Raw genomic sequence first — 13,373 nt, 5'->3', positions numbered from 1 at the left:
AGTGTATCTCCTATAAATAACCATTCATGTGCTATTGGTAGCCCACCCAACATTTACCTAACCAAATCCTTCGATTATTAAGAGAACTTGGATTTTGTTAAGTATCCATTCACCTCCATTTGACCGTCTCTTCCAGGAGCTGAGTTTGTTTGGCCAAAGGCAATCGTGTAGTTTCATTCCTGATGACAGTGATTAGTTCAGAGGTGATTATGGGCTGCAATTCTGCATCTATTTCCCAATCCAGTCTTTTTACCTAAAGAACTTTTTCACTGTTTCCAGCAATGAGGAAGGCACTTTTATCCTGACTTCCAAACATGAGCTTGGTTTTTTTCTATTTTTAAAATGCCCTAAGTCATTTCACTTGGGATTTACTTGTGCTCATATCAGAATCCTACCTGGCAATTCCTGAGGCCTAGTCTTAGGCCACTCAGGTGTTTTCTGTGCAGAGCCCAGTTGTGCATTTATGCATTTATTCGACAGCATTTGGTGAGCATGTACCATCGGTGATCTAATGTGCACTGAGGATACAGTGGTGATAGAGGATAGAGTCTCTTACATTGTAACCAGGGAGACAGAAAATAAAGAAATAATCAAATTAACACATTGATAAACTAATGTCAATAGCATGTTTTTGTTACATCATTAGGTAGTCTATTATCAAAAAGAATATTATAGACAGCAGAATGGAACACTCCCCTATTGTTCTTTCCCTGAAGATAGTGCTGTAACTGTTGAGTCTTTCCTTTGAAAAAAGTCATTTTCAAATGCAAACATGCTTTAGGCTCAAGTCTTTATTCAGGGCTCCTCTAGGAATAAAGTATAATGTAAGTGCTAGTGGTTGTGTTCACACGCAAAAAAAGCTCCCTTTTGTACTTTCATTAGGTAATGCAGCTCTTAGGAAAGATAGAGGCTTCCCGTTCTGAGCAAATCTCAAATTTAAAGATGGTCCAGGGGGATTACCGCCACGAAATGAACCTTTTGGAGTTCAAGTAAGTGAATGGAAGATTTTTAATTCGGTTTAATGCATTCCAAAGGGTTTTGCCTAATGAAAGCACTGGCATTAAATAAAATCCTATCCCAGGAATTTGAACCTGGCCAAGAAATAAAGCAACAAACTGCTGCAGAGAATAGTTTACACTAAAGTAATTCATACAATATTCTTAATTTTAAAATATATTAATTTGTCATTCTCTTTGCATAATAATCTCAACTAAAATCATACTTTCCGATAGCTTAATTTTAACTTATCAATTGTATATTAAAATGCTTCAGTGTAAAGCACTATTGAACATACATCAATTCCACAAGATTATCAGATAATTTTTTTATTAATTTTATTTATTTATTATTTTTGGGGGGTACACCAAGTTCAATCATCTGTTTTTATACACATATCCCCGTATTCCCTCCCTTCCTTGACTCCCCCCCTCCTCGAGTCCCCCCCACCCTCCCCGCCCCAGTCCTCTAAGGCATCTTCCATCCTCGAGTTGAACTCCCTTTGTTATACAACTTCCCACTGACTATATCAGATAACTTTTTAAAAACTTTGATTCACAAGTTTTTCTTTTATGATTTCTTCTAAGACGCTCTACTTGCTCCTTTACAGTGTCCCTATTTTAATACCAGTCTCTATCCCACATTACGCTGAGTTTTCCCTTGTAAAATGGAGAAAGCACTAAAGAAGACAAGACTTCACAAACATGCAAACTACTGGCCTCCTTATCCTCAAATCCTCCTTTCTTATTTAAATGACCACCATTTCCTGGCACCATGGTACAGGCAAAGGGAAATTCTAGGCACTTGGATGATACCACCTTACTGCCCCTTCTGTTCTTGTTCTTTCTCTTTTCTGTGCCACATCATTTGAGTTTAATGCCTTGGTCAAATTGTATTCTGAGTGTACTCTTTCTCCATTTTCCCCCATCTCTACCATATTTCATTAAATCTAAGTGCCATTGACTACAAGATGTACCATTATATTCTTGTACCTCTAAGACATGAAGCTAACAAACCATAGTATGCTATCATTTTAAGACATCTCCCAATTTCAGAAATGTTAAATTAGGAAAAAACGTGTCTTAGAAATTGATAAACAAGAAGAGTAGTCATCACGAAAACTCAGAGAAGTAGGTGTCTTGCGTAAACAGAAAATATTTCCTTCATCATACTCTAAGAAAGCACGTCTAGGTTCTTAAATTCTAGCACAGTGAGGGTGCTCAGTAAATATGCTTCATGATTGATCTAATCCCTTAATTCTAGTTTAGAATTAAGATAGAGAAAAATGTCCAAAGGAGAAATTGAAAAGTAAACTCTTTCTAGAAGTACAATTTAAGAATAGATTTTATTGGGGGAGGAAAAGGACATAGTCTGGAGTGGAAGACTGGCTTAAAGGAATCAAGAATATTAACAAATAGAAAAGAGGGGAAAAGGAAATGTTTGAGATCTAGGTCTGACTGTTTCACTGAAGATACTGTGTACTTTTTCCACCTTCAGTCCTGTGGAAAATCAGCTTATAGATGCATCATCTAAATAGTTAAATCTGAATCTGGACACTTTTGTAATAATATAAACTGGAATCTTTTCCTTACTTGAAATAATGAAGTCTTAAAATTTCATTAGTATTACAGTAGGTAACGGTGAATTTATAAATCAGATTTTTCCCCAGGAAAGTACTTATAAGCTCTAGTAATTCAATTACACAATTGACTCTTTTTTATTTAAAGTTTCTCCACTTATTTTTTTAAATTAAAAATATGCATTCATTGTAACAAATAAAATAAGACAAAGATAAAAATAGAGGTCACCATTCAAGCTTCCTAATGTAACCAATGCTAACACCAGGGATGTATCCTCCCCCACTTTCCCCCTTGTTAATATAAATATGTAACAGAAAAGGGAGATTTTATATATATATACATATATAATATATATAACATACATATATACAAAGAGAGAGCATGGGTTTTTTAAATAAATCCTATACACATTACTCAATCATTTTTTTTTTCCAGTACATCTTGGATCTCTCTCTCTCTAGATTAGCGAATGTTGTTCTAGCATTCTTTTTCACAGCTGTATACTATTTTAACTTACAGATATGCCATAATTAATTCACCCATTTATGTTATTGATGAATAGATTTTTTTCCAGTTTATAGCTATCACAAACAAAACTTATTGTGTGCATATCTTTAAATTTCCTTACATATAGGTGCTTTTATTTCTACAGGCAAGATTCTTAGGTCAGAGTTTATGTTTTTATTAATTTTTATAAATTTCTTTCTAAAAATGTTGTAGCAATTTACTCACATCAGCTATGCATGAGAAGATCTTTCTGTACATTCTTGTCCATAATGGATATTCTTTTTTAATATTTGCCAATTAAAGAATGAAAAATAGCATCTCTTGTTTTCATTCGCATTTCCTTCACCCTTTGAATTTCCTTTTCTGTGAAGTGCCTATTCTTATCATTTATCTTCATCACTTTCTTATCAATTGGTAGGATTCCTTCACATTAGGGATATTAACCCTTTGACTGAGCTATGTATTGCAAAGTACTTTGCTCAAAGAGAAAAGTAAGGCAGGTAGGGCTCTTTTTTTTTTTTTTTTTCAATCAGAGCACTTCTCAAAGCAAAGTGGATGGGGTACAGAATTTACTTTACTTTTTTAAGAAACAACTGTTTCTGAACAAAGGGATTAAAAGCTTTTAATAACATTAAAGGGTAAGTTTAACTTTAGAAAGTTAGAAACTTTAGAAACTTCAACAAACTCAGGAACTTCCCTGGTGGTCCAGTGGGTAAGACATTGTGCTCCCAATGCAGGGGGCCTGGCTTCGATCCCTGGTTGGGGAACTAGATCCCACATGCATGCCACAACTAAGAAGCCCGGGACCTTGTGCAGCCAAAATAAATAAATTAATTTAATTAAATTAAATTAAAATAAAGAGGAGGCACTGAGTTTGCTCTCAGCTTAAAATAAAATAGAAAAGAAACTTTAACAAATTCAAGTTTAATGGTCGACTAAACATATTGTGTACTGAACTTAAAAGCCACAATATTGTCTTGGGGTTTTCTAGTGAATCTGTGGGACTTTGGCACTGATCACTAGACCTGACAAAGGAAATGCACAAGCTGTGTCACCTGAATCCCTGCACTGAGCCTCCTCTTTCCAGAAGGGCCTTAGTCAGATGTTCAGCTAAGTAATGTCCTGAGCCGACACCCGAGTGCTTATAGGGCAAGAATCTCGGCCATCATGAACTATGGCTCTTTTAGCAAGGGGTTGGCAGGGCCAAGGCCTACCAGTCACTCCCTAGATAGCTCTTGCTGCTGATGCTATTCAGTTGATAGTGATTTATAAGAAAAATATTTGGTCAATGAAGCAAATGCATAGAGTCATATCTTACTACATGGCTTTGAAGATGCTATCACAGTAGAAAACGGACCAGAGTAAGGACCTGTCTCATTTATCTTTGTATCCTCCACACCCAGCACATTCAGACACAAATAGAAGCCAATGAATGAATGGATGTTTTGAGCACCCATAATATGTACCTTGTGTTACATATCCAAAGACATAATCGTGACCATATACAGTGGAGGAGAAAACACATAAGTGAAAAGCTCATAACAGATAAAATAAAAGTTGAGATGATGTTAAATGAGATATATCAGTAGGCAGAAATAATAAATATCCACCGTCATTTATAAATGCCTACCAATCCCTAAGTGCTCAAGTGCACCCAGCTCTGCAGGCTGAGTCTTATCCTCATTTCAAAGACAAGGAAACTTATAACCATGCAAATTAAACAATTTGCCCAAAGTCACACAGCTAGAAAGCGTCTGACTCCAAATCTCAGGTTATTTTTGTCAATCTGTGATGCCTCCATCTCATAATTCCACCTACTATAGTAAAGTAACTGCGCTACTGAAATTCAGGGCCGGGAAAAATCACGTGTGCTCAAAACTATGACAGTATAAGGCTATGAAGATACTGGGATTTTAACTCAAGTACAGGGACTTCCCTGATGGCGCAGTGGTTAAGAATCCGCCTGCCAATGCAGGCGACACAGAGTCGAGCCCCGGTCTGGGAAGATCCCACATGCATGGAACAACTAAGCCCATGTGCCACAACTACTGAGCCTATGTGCTGCAACTACAGAACCGCAGTGCCTAGAGCCCAAGCTCCACAAGAAAAGCCACCGCACTGAGAAGCCTGTGCACTGCAATGAAGAGTAGCCCCCACTCACCGCAACTAGAGAAAGCCTGCACACAGCAACAAAGACCCAACACAGCCAAAAACAGAGAATTAAAGTGAAAATGAAATTATAAAAAACCTATTAAAAAATAAACAAAAATAAACTCAAGTACAATTTAGAATGAACAGTAAATAAGTCTTTCTATCAGAGTGGAGTTGGAATTGCTTTTTAATTAGTGTCACTAATTAGAAATCACAGAACATTGAGACAAAATTAATTTGATATATAGATATAAACTTAGTAGAAAAAAGTTTCTTGAAATTTCTTGCTGCTGACATGAAACTAAGATTCTTAGACTCAATCTCTAAAGAAACAGTAGTACCTAATCTAAAGTATTTATTCAGGTATGACTACAAAAATGAAAACTTCTTCTGTGTTTACACCCCATCAAAGGGCACTCAGTCTTTTTATATTCCCACTTGGTTAGAGCCACTATCTGAATTCTTGACAGCCTGGTAATAGTAGCAGTTTCCAAGAATTCAAAGTGTTCATGTCTTCTAAAAAAAGTTAATTCGACAGATTGTTGAATGCAAGACAACTGGGTTTGAGACCCAAGTGAACTGGTAAAACTAGCTCAGGATGGAGCTATGTCCTCATTTATGCAAGTCATCTGGAACCAGGGAGGTCACTGGGATATTTGTTCCAAGCCCCACACTCTGCCCTCACCAGGCACTATCACCACGGCTCTCTACCCAGGCTCTGCTTGTGTCTACAGAGCCCCGTTAAATTTTCTTTTAGTCGTCTGTAACTTTCTCCCTTCTAATTGACCTTGGTGTGCATTTTAACCTGATTCCATTAGTATGAAAATTTTTTTTAAAAAACAGCCTTTACCTCACATTTATCCTAGTGAGGTTTCTGGTTATAATTTAAATAAAGTCTGACTTGTGTTTTGAGGAAAAAGAAAGAAAAAGCTATCTATCAATCTAACCATCTATCTACCTAGCTACCTATCTTATCTAACTACATCTGATTCAATTACTCTCATAACCACTGGTATAGAAGATTTAGGAACTAAAATGTGAGTGTCATGCAAGATAAAGTCATCCTATTGAGATTTTAACTGTATGTTAAAATTAACACACAGTTAACATAATAACTATGTTATAATTAACAGAAAAATAATTCTTACATGACAAATCATGTCAACTATGTTAGGAAAAAGTCTAAAGAAAGAAAAAGATTTACATAAACATCTATTTTTATCCTTTCTACCTTTCAAGGAGAGTGCTTTTTAAATAATGCTTTCATATTTTAATAAACTACCAACAGACAGAGTCTGACTTCTGATTGTTACCAGGAAAGTGAGTCTCCAATTGCAGGCAAAACCTTGTAATAAGGGGATATAAGAAGTAATTCAGTCTTTATAGTTTATTTTAATTTCAGAGTTTCAATTACTGCTATGTCTTTCCAGAAATATCACCTGGGTACATTTAATGGTTCCTTGGTTTTCAGAGGGATTTTAATATTTGATCAGTGATGAAAGTAAATGTTCTCATTTATTTACACAGTGAAGGTGAGCACTGAAGGACGGATTCTCGATTGTAAAGCCACTCTTAGTTACCTGGGGATTTACTCTTCCCCTTAACCAGCACTATTAATTAATTCTTCCACCAGAGATAAGGGAAGATGAAAATCAAAGATTAGGTCTCTAAATAGCTTGACAAGTCTATGATTTGTTATTTGTGAACAGCCCAAATAAGAGGTATTCAATGAGAAAGAATAAATCATTTATTCAACCTCTACTTAAATGAGCACTTTCTGTATTCCAGGCATTGTTCACAGCCATGAACAAAGCAAAATCCTTGCTTTCATGTGCTGGTGGAGAAGAGATATATATATATATAGGTATAGAATATTTATGAAATATAGATTTAGAAATATAAATGTGCATATTTATGTATGTATAATATATACCACATGATGATGAGCATTTTGGGGGAAAATGAAGCAGGGTAAAGGAATAGGGAGTGTCAGGTGGGACAAAGAATTTACCTTTTTATTTTATTTTACTTTTTAGTGTTGTTAAAAACAAGAAAAACTCATGTGATAAGGTAGTGCTTGAATATAAATCTGAATGAAATTAGAGCAGGAGCCATTATATATTCTTAAGGAAAAGTGTTCCAGATAGAGGTAACAGTTGGCTAAAAAGAGATTGTCCACCTATTAGTTGGGGGCTTATTTGTCTGAGATCCAACAGCTGTTATAAGCCAGCAGCACGAGTGTTTAAAAATCACGATTAGACTAAGAACAAGAAGAGTAACCAACTTCATCTTCTTCAATGTTGAGATACTCATCAGCATCAAGGTATGCTTTCTATGTGAAAAATATCCCTCTCTGTATCAAGAAGTGTTCATTCAGAAAGATGATGGTCAGAGCTTAGCTATTCGACTACAACAAACTTATTTGTTGGAAAAGTAATTACTTTTCCCATTCCTTGATTTCATCATCCAAATCTGAGCTTCTGGGCGCTATTGGCATTTTGGCTGGATAGTTCTTCGCTGTGGGGCTGCCCTGTGCATTGCAGGATGTTTAGCAGCATCCTGGCCTCGACCCGCCACAGGTCAGTAGCACCTTCCATTTGTGACAACCAAAAATGTCTCTAGACATCGCTAACTGACCCCGAGTCTAAATAACAATGGGAGTGACCTCACATAACTTGAAAGGTAAAAAACCATTAGTCCAAACACTTTTTCAGGAGAGCTAAAGAAGCATAGATGTGCAGTATATGTCCAGCATGCCTTAGGCAATTTCCAGTGATAAATATCACACACTAAATTAGCTGCATGCAACTTTTCCTGAAATCATTAGAGTAACTATTAGTTCAAGTCACCCCACATTTTAAGGTAGTCTGAAAATTTTCAGTAATAAACAACAGGCATTTTTCTTGCCAATCTAATATTTAGCCTATTTTAAAGAGGAATTTGAAAGTGACATCTTACCATGAGCAAGTCACAAGCAGAAGACATGTACAGAAACAACTCGCCAGTCCTTATCCCACCTCTTCTCGGTCCTGTACTTCTCAATCATTTCAGATTAGGGTTGCCCTCTCAAACTCTCAACCACTCTATAGTGAATTTTCAAATTGATAATACATGATTCCAGTCCTTTTAATCTCTGTAATGACATCTACTTCTGTTGTTTAAATCCTTCATTCTGTTATTTAATACTCCTATTGTGCATCAACTTGATGCCAGCAATTCCTTCCTGCACGCCTCTTTTGTTATTTCTGATTTTGCGCCACGTGAGTAACTCAGCATCTCTTTAAGTGCCCCGTCCCCCCGCAAAGAATCTACCCACAGAGATCCACTGGAGACAATGAGGGCTTTACTGAAGATTTTGCCTGAAGCAGAGAAGACCACCTAAGAGTATCTCACCTGGACACCCTGCTTCCCCAAAGTCCTTTTGGGGCTCCCTTCTTTCTCCCTTCCCTGCTTCTCTGACTGTTCTCTCCTCTCCTAGACAGTGCAAGTCCTCTATGGCCCAACTCCTCCCCCAGCCTCATAGTGGCCCTCGCAGAGCAAAAGATTTGGAAAACTACTGTCCTTAGCCAGTCTGCGCATAGCTAAGAATGGTTTTTACATTTTTTAATCATTTTTTTAAAGAGAAAAAATATACTTCATGATGTGAATATTACATGAAATTTAAATTTCAGGGTACATAAAGTGGTAGTTAGACCACGGCCATGTTCATTTGCTCATTATTTCTTTATAAATAAGCCAGGCTAATTTGCATCGCCTGTGGCCTCTTTCCTGCTGCCCTGGCAGTTGGGCAGTTGTGACAGAGACTACATGGCCTGAAAAGCCTGAAATATTTACTATCTAACCCTTTATAGAAAAAGTGTGCTAACCTCTACCACAGAGTAATATCATACCAAGTGACTTGTCAGAGTAACTCTTCTGCACACGTGCACGGCACCCTGGGCCCTGGGAGAAAGCCTGCGTGGATGACAAGGGCCTTTCTATGTGCGTGAGCTCCTGTCACTGTGCGGGCACGCACGGCAGGCTGTGCGGACTGGGTGTCAACAGCAGGCGGGCTGAACTTGACCTCGGGGCAGGGACCCAGCGTGTACTCCCTTACCCCCCCCCCCATCACCCTGTAAGTGCTTGCTGGGCAGATAGGCCCTCAACATCTGGAAAAGAAAATGCAGACTTTTCAATAAATGTTGGTTTTATGTTTACATTTACTTATTAAAATAGAACTACTTTTTCCCCTAGATTTAATTCCCTTTCAAAGCATCTATATGAGGAAATGGAGAATCATCACAAATGGACAGAAAACCAGTTCATCAGATATGAACAGGGCCACCTCGGCCATGTAAATCAGCGTCTGAAGCTCCTGCAAGAGAAACTGGTGAGGGATTCTGTTATTCATGAAGTAAAGAGCCGCATGGTCACTGCCTAGCTGTGAGCCATGAGTCACAGTCTCTGAAAGCCACACTTAAAAATTCACAGCAACCCTCACTGCATCAGTAACTGATTTTTTAGCATTGGAATAGGAATCCAGAGGCCTGCCTTCTGGTCCTGTTTGCTACTCCCCAACTCTGTGAACCCACACTTCTCAGAATGTACTCTACCTGTACCAGAATAACCCAAAGAGAATCTTTAAAAGTACAGATTCCTAGTCCCACCCCAGAGCTGAAGCATCAGATCCTCCAGGGCCCCCCCTGGGAATCTGTGCTCCCAGACAAGCTCCCTGGGTGATGGTTAGATACAATAGAGCCTGAAAACTGCCTTAAACAAGTCATTTTACCTCTCCGGAGATCCACTGGTAGATTAAAGGTTTTCAAAACTCCTTCTTCAAGTCAGAGCTTGTAGAGACACCCCCAAGCTTTGGGGTGAGGCGACTAGGACAAATAGGAGACGCATCCCAGGCTTCCCTCTCCGACTCCAAACAGCACAGCCGGCCACGCTGCTGTCTCCGATGGGAGAGCAGCACAGGGCCATGAGCATCACTGGTGGCTGCCAGCCTTGCAGGTGATTCAGATCAGACGTTTCCGGAACTTCGGTAGATGGGCTTTAGGCAGCCCAGTAAATGACGCTCCCATCACCCCACCTGAGTGTGTTAAAACTGCTAGCGGCAGCAGTCCAAGTGAAGGAGGTAAGAATTACAGCTTCATCACTGAGAGGCTGGTGAAGTATGTGCCGTCAGATCTGCAGCCAAGTGGGCCTGCTGGTTCTGCTCCAGATTTAGGCAGACTCCTCCACCAGTTCTAGGCAGCCCTCGGTGACGACAGGGTCACCTGAGGGCAGAAGCCAACCATCCCAAGGAAGAGAGAGACTGGAATCCACCATTCTTGAGGCAGGTGGGACCAGAGAGAATCAAAGGTGCCGAGACAGTCTCTTGCCCCGACTGGTAAATTCCCGAAGCGGGGCAAGGAGTGAAGACGCTAATTAGCCTCAGGCTGCCTCTGCAGCTCCCACCCTGCTGCACATTGGCATCACCTGGGGGAGCGTTTAAACGCCATCATTCCTGGACTTCATCACAGACCAATTAAATCAGAATATTGTATGGCAGGGGCGAGGGGTGGGGGTGGGGGACGGTAATGAGCCAGGTGATTCTAATAGACAGCAGAGGTGGAGTATCACTATTCTACCTGAAGCCTGTCCACACAGAGATAGGAAGCTCAAGGGAATAAGAACACCTAACACTTAGCAGCATGTCCAAGGAGCTCAGGTCAAACAGTATCTAAAATGCCTCCGTCGGCTACACTTCTTTAAGTGCTAAAATTTCAAATCCTCCAGGCACTTCATAAAGACCACAGCCCTTTCTTTTCTCCCATACATGTACAATTCCAGAAACTACAAATGAACAAGGCCAAAGGAATAAACTTACACTTGTGAATAGCTTTAGATACAAGGGAACTTAGTTTGAATTCTCATGTTTAACATAGAAAAGCAAACTTGTTAAAAAGCATTCTCTAAGCTGAAATTCAAATCCACGAAGATTTTCTGCAGTTTTATCACATGATATCTTTTGTAGGACACGTCTGAAAAAAAAATGGAAGAAAAATTACTGAAGCTTTCAAGCAAATTAGAGAATTTCATTAACACACAAAACCAGGAAGCAGATCTAAACAAAGTAAAGCATATAGAAAATAAACTGTCCAAAAAGATGAACCAACTGGAAAAGCATATCTGGGGTGAATTAGAGAAAATGCAGAATGAATATCAATCAGGTGAGCAGATACCTTTGATTAAGTAAAGAACATCTGTCCTTTCCTATCCAGTCCCTCAGGGTTTTTCTACTTTGAGCTAATGGCCAGGGATCAATCTTGTCATTAGTGAAGTGACATCCTTTGTATTGAATTCGACTTTCCTAAATATCCGATAGAATGTCAGCATACCACCGGAAGGTAGGTAAATATGTAAATGCACTTTCTCATTCACACTTGGCAGTGTCACAAGGTTGCCATTGCCGTGAGATTTTTTTTTTTTTGCTAAGATCATAGAATTGTAAAATTGTTAGACTTGGAAAGTCCTTGCAGATCATCAAGACCTGACTTGTGGATGTCATGAAATTAGGAGCCTAAGTCAAATGTCCCTCACTGAACTGCAGGTAATGAGCCTGGACAGTTGTCAAACGGGAGACCTGACCTTTAGAAGTAAGAAAGAGAGATGGATGCTTTGCTTCTTAAGGAGGCTAATGGCAGCAGTGTCAAGCTGAGCTAACTTCAAAGAGGATTAATTTGAAAGGCTCATCTAATTTGTCAAAGGGAAAGACAGGGGGACAGTTGCTGTGGGGCTGCCATCTGCCTTGAGCCACAAATCTGACAGAATTACCAGGAACCAGGAAGGTTCCTTTATGAGAGACAGCCTCAACTCATTTTCTGTCCTCTAGATCTCAGAAAAATTCATGGAAATTCTACCAAATTTTGGTCCTGTATGGAGATGCCTTAGAGGTGTCTCATTTCCTGCCTGGAAATCAGGCCCTCCCCCCTCTTCCCCACCAATCTCCACCACCAAATCAAAGGAATGAATTATTTGGCCAAGAATCCTGTCCCAAACTTAACTGACCATTCTTTTAGGGCCCTGCTTGCTACGTAGCTACCAGAGGTTGAATTTACTCATTCTGTTAGTACAACTCCTGGATGAAATGAAGAGCAGTTTGCAAACTACATGTTTCTGCGTTTTACTAAATGGGAGTTTAGCAAATGGGGACTCCCAACTAATGGTTTGCTCTTTTACGCCTTTTAAGAAAAATGTGTTGAGAAATGACTATGTGAAAGCCTCCAGTGAATAAGAAATGGGCTGTACCCTGAGAAGCTTGAGGTCTGGTGGTCATGAGTGGCTAGACTTGCATAAGAGAGATACAAAGTGCTGGCGCCAGGGGCAGGGGAGCTGCCTGCGAGGGACCATTCCTTAGGTCCTTCAAACAGGCTGCTTTCAGAGAAGGTTTAAAGTTTCATCTGTGGCCTTTACCTTCAATTTGGTAACAAGAATAGAAAAAGGGACCATCCAGATTTCTTGGCAAATGTACAGAAAGAAGATATTTTAAATTTCTCTCTTGAAATACAGAATTATTTCATTATAATTGAATTTTCACAATGAAGACAGATACAAGTGGAAACTGTTGCTAATGCATATTCATGACACAAGAAATAAATTATTGTACATTTTTAGACTGGTCTTAGTGGAATTTATTATGCTTTGAATTAAACAATGATCAATTATGGCAGGACTGCTGATCAGCAACTTTTGTTAAAAAATTTAAAAGTTCCAATACATTGTTTAGTTTCAGTGTACTTATTTTCATATCCTCTTTCAGGATTTAAATCGATTTATGACTCTCTCAACTCCCTCCAACGAATACAAAAAACAAAGATGGATTTAGAGAAATATAAAGTACAGAAAGACCTAAAGAAATTGCAGCGTAAGATAGTGGAACTCCAGGAAGTATAAACTTTCCATCATCTTCTTTTTCACCAGCTGATGGAGTGGTTTGTTGGGAAAAGTTGGCGAAAAGAAAGTTACTATCTCTGGGATGTTTACTGCTTCATTTCTTAGCACCTTTTTAAGGAGATGAATGTACCAGGAAACCCAATAAAGCAAAGAAGCTTTAAGATGTCTTCATTAATTTATTAGTGAAAAAATTAAGGAGTTTCTTTCCATACATGCCTTTTA

At 38.9% G+C, this 13,373-nt stretch overlaps 1 protein-coding gene across 1 annotated transcript in view; it reads left to right on the top strand.

Annotated features, from left to right (window-relative positions):
• FAM81B (family with sequence similarity 81 member B) overlaps positions 1 to 13,151 on the top strand; it is a 53,050-nt gene extending 39,899 nt beyond the window's left edge. Inside the window, 4 exon segments of the mRNA XM_057703113.1 lie at positions 883 to 989; positions 9,468 to 9,603; positions 11,233 to 11,428; positions 13,018 to 13,151. Of these exon segments, the coding sequence (XP_057559096.1) occupies positions 883 to 989; positions 9,468 to 9,603; positions 11,233 to 11,428; positions 13,018 to 13,151 (573 nt within the window).
• Positions 13,152 to 13,373: the final 222 nt, after the last annotated feature.

Source organism: Hippopotamus amphibius, chromosome 1 (assembly GCF_030028045.1).
Source record: "Hippopotamus amphibius kiboko isolate mHipAmp2 chromosome 1, mHipAmp2.hap2, whole genome shotgun sequence".
NCBI classification, from domain to species: Eukaryota; Metazoa; Chordata; class Mammalia; order Artiodactyla; family Hippopotamidae; genus Hippopotamus; species Hippopotamus amphibius.
The sequence above is the reverse complement of the archived record's forward strand: the minus strand, read 5'-3'. Positions and strand labels throughout refer to the sequence as shown.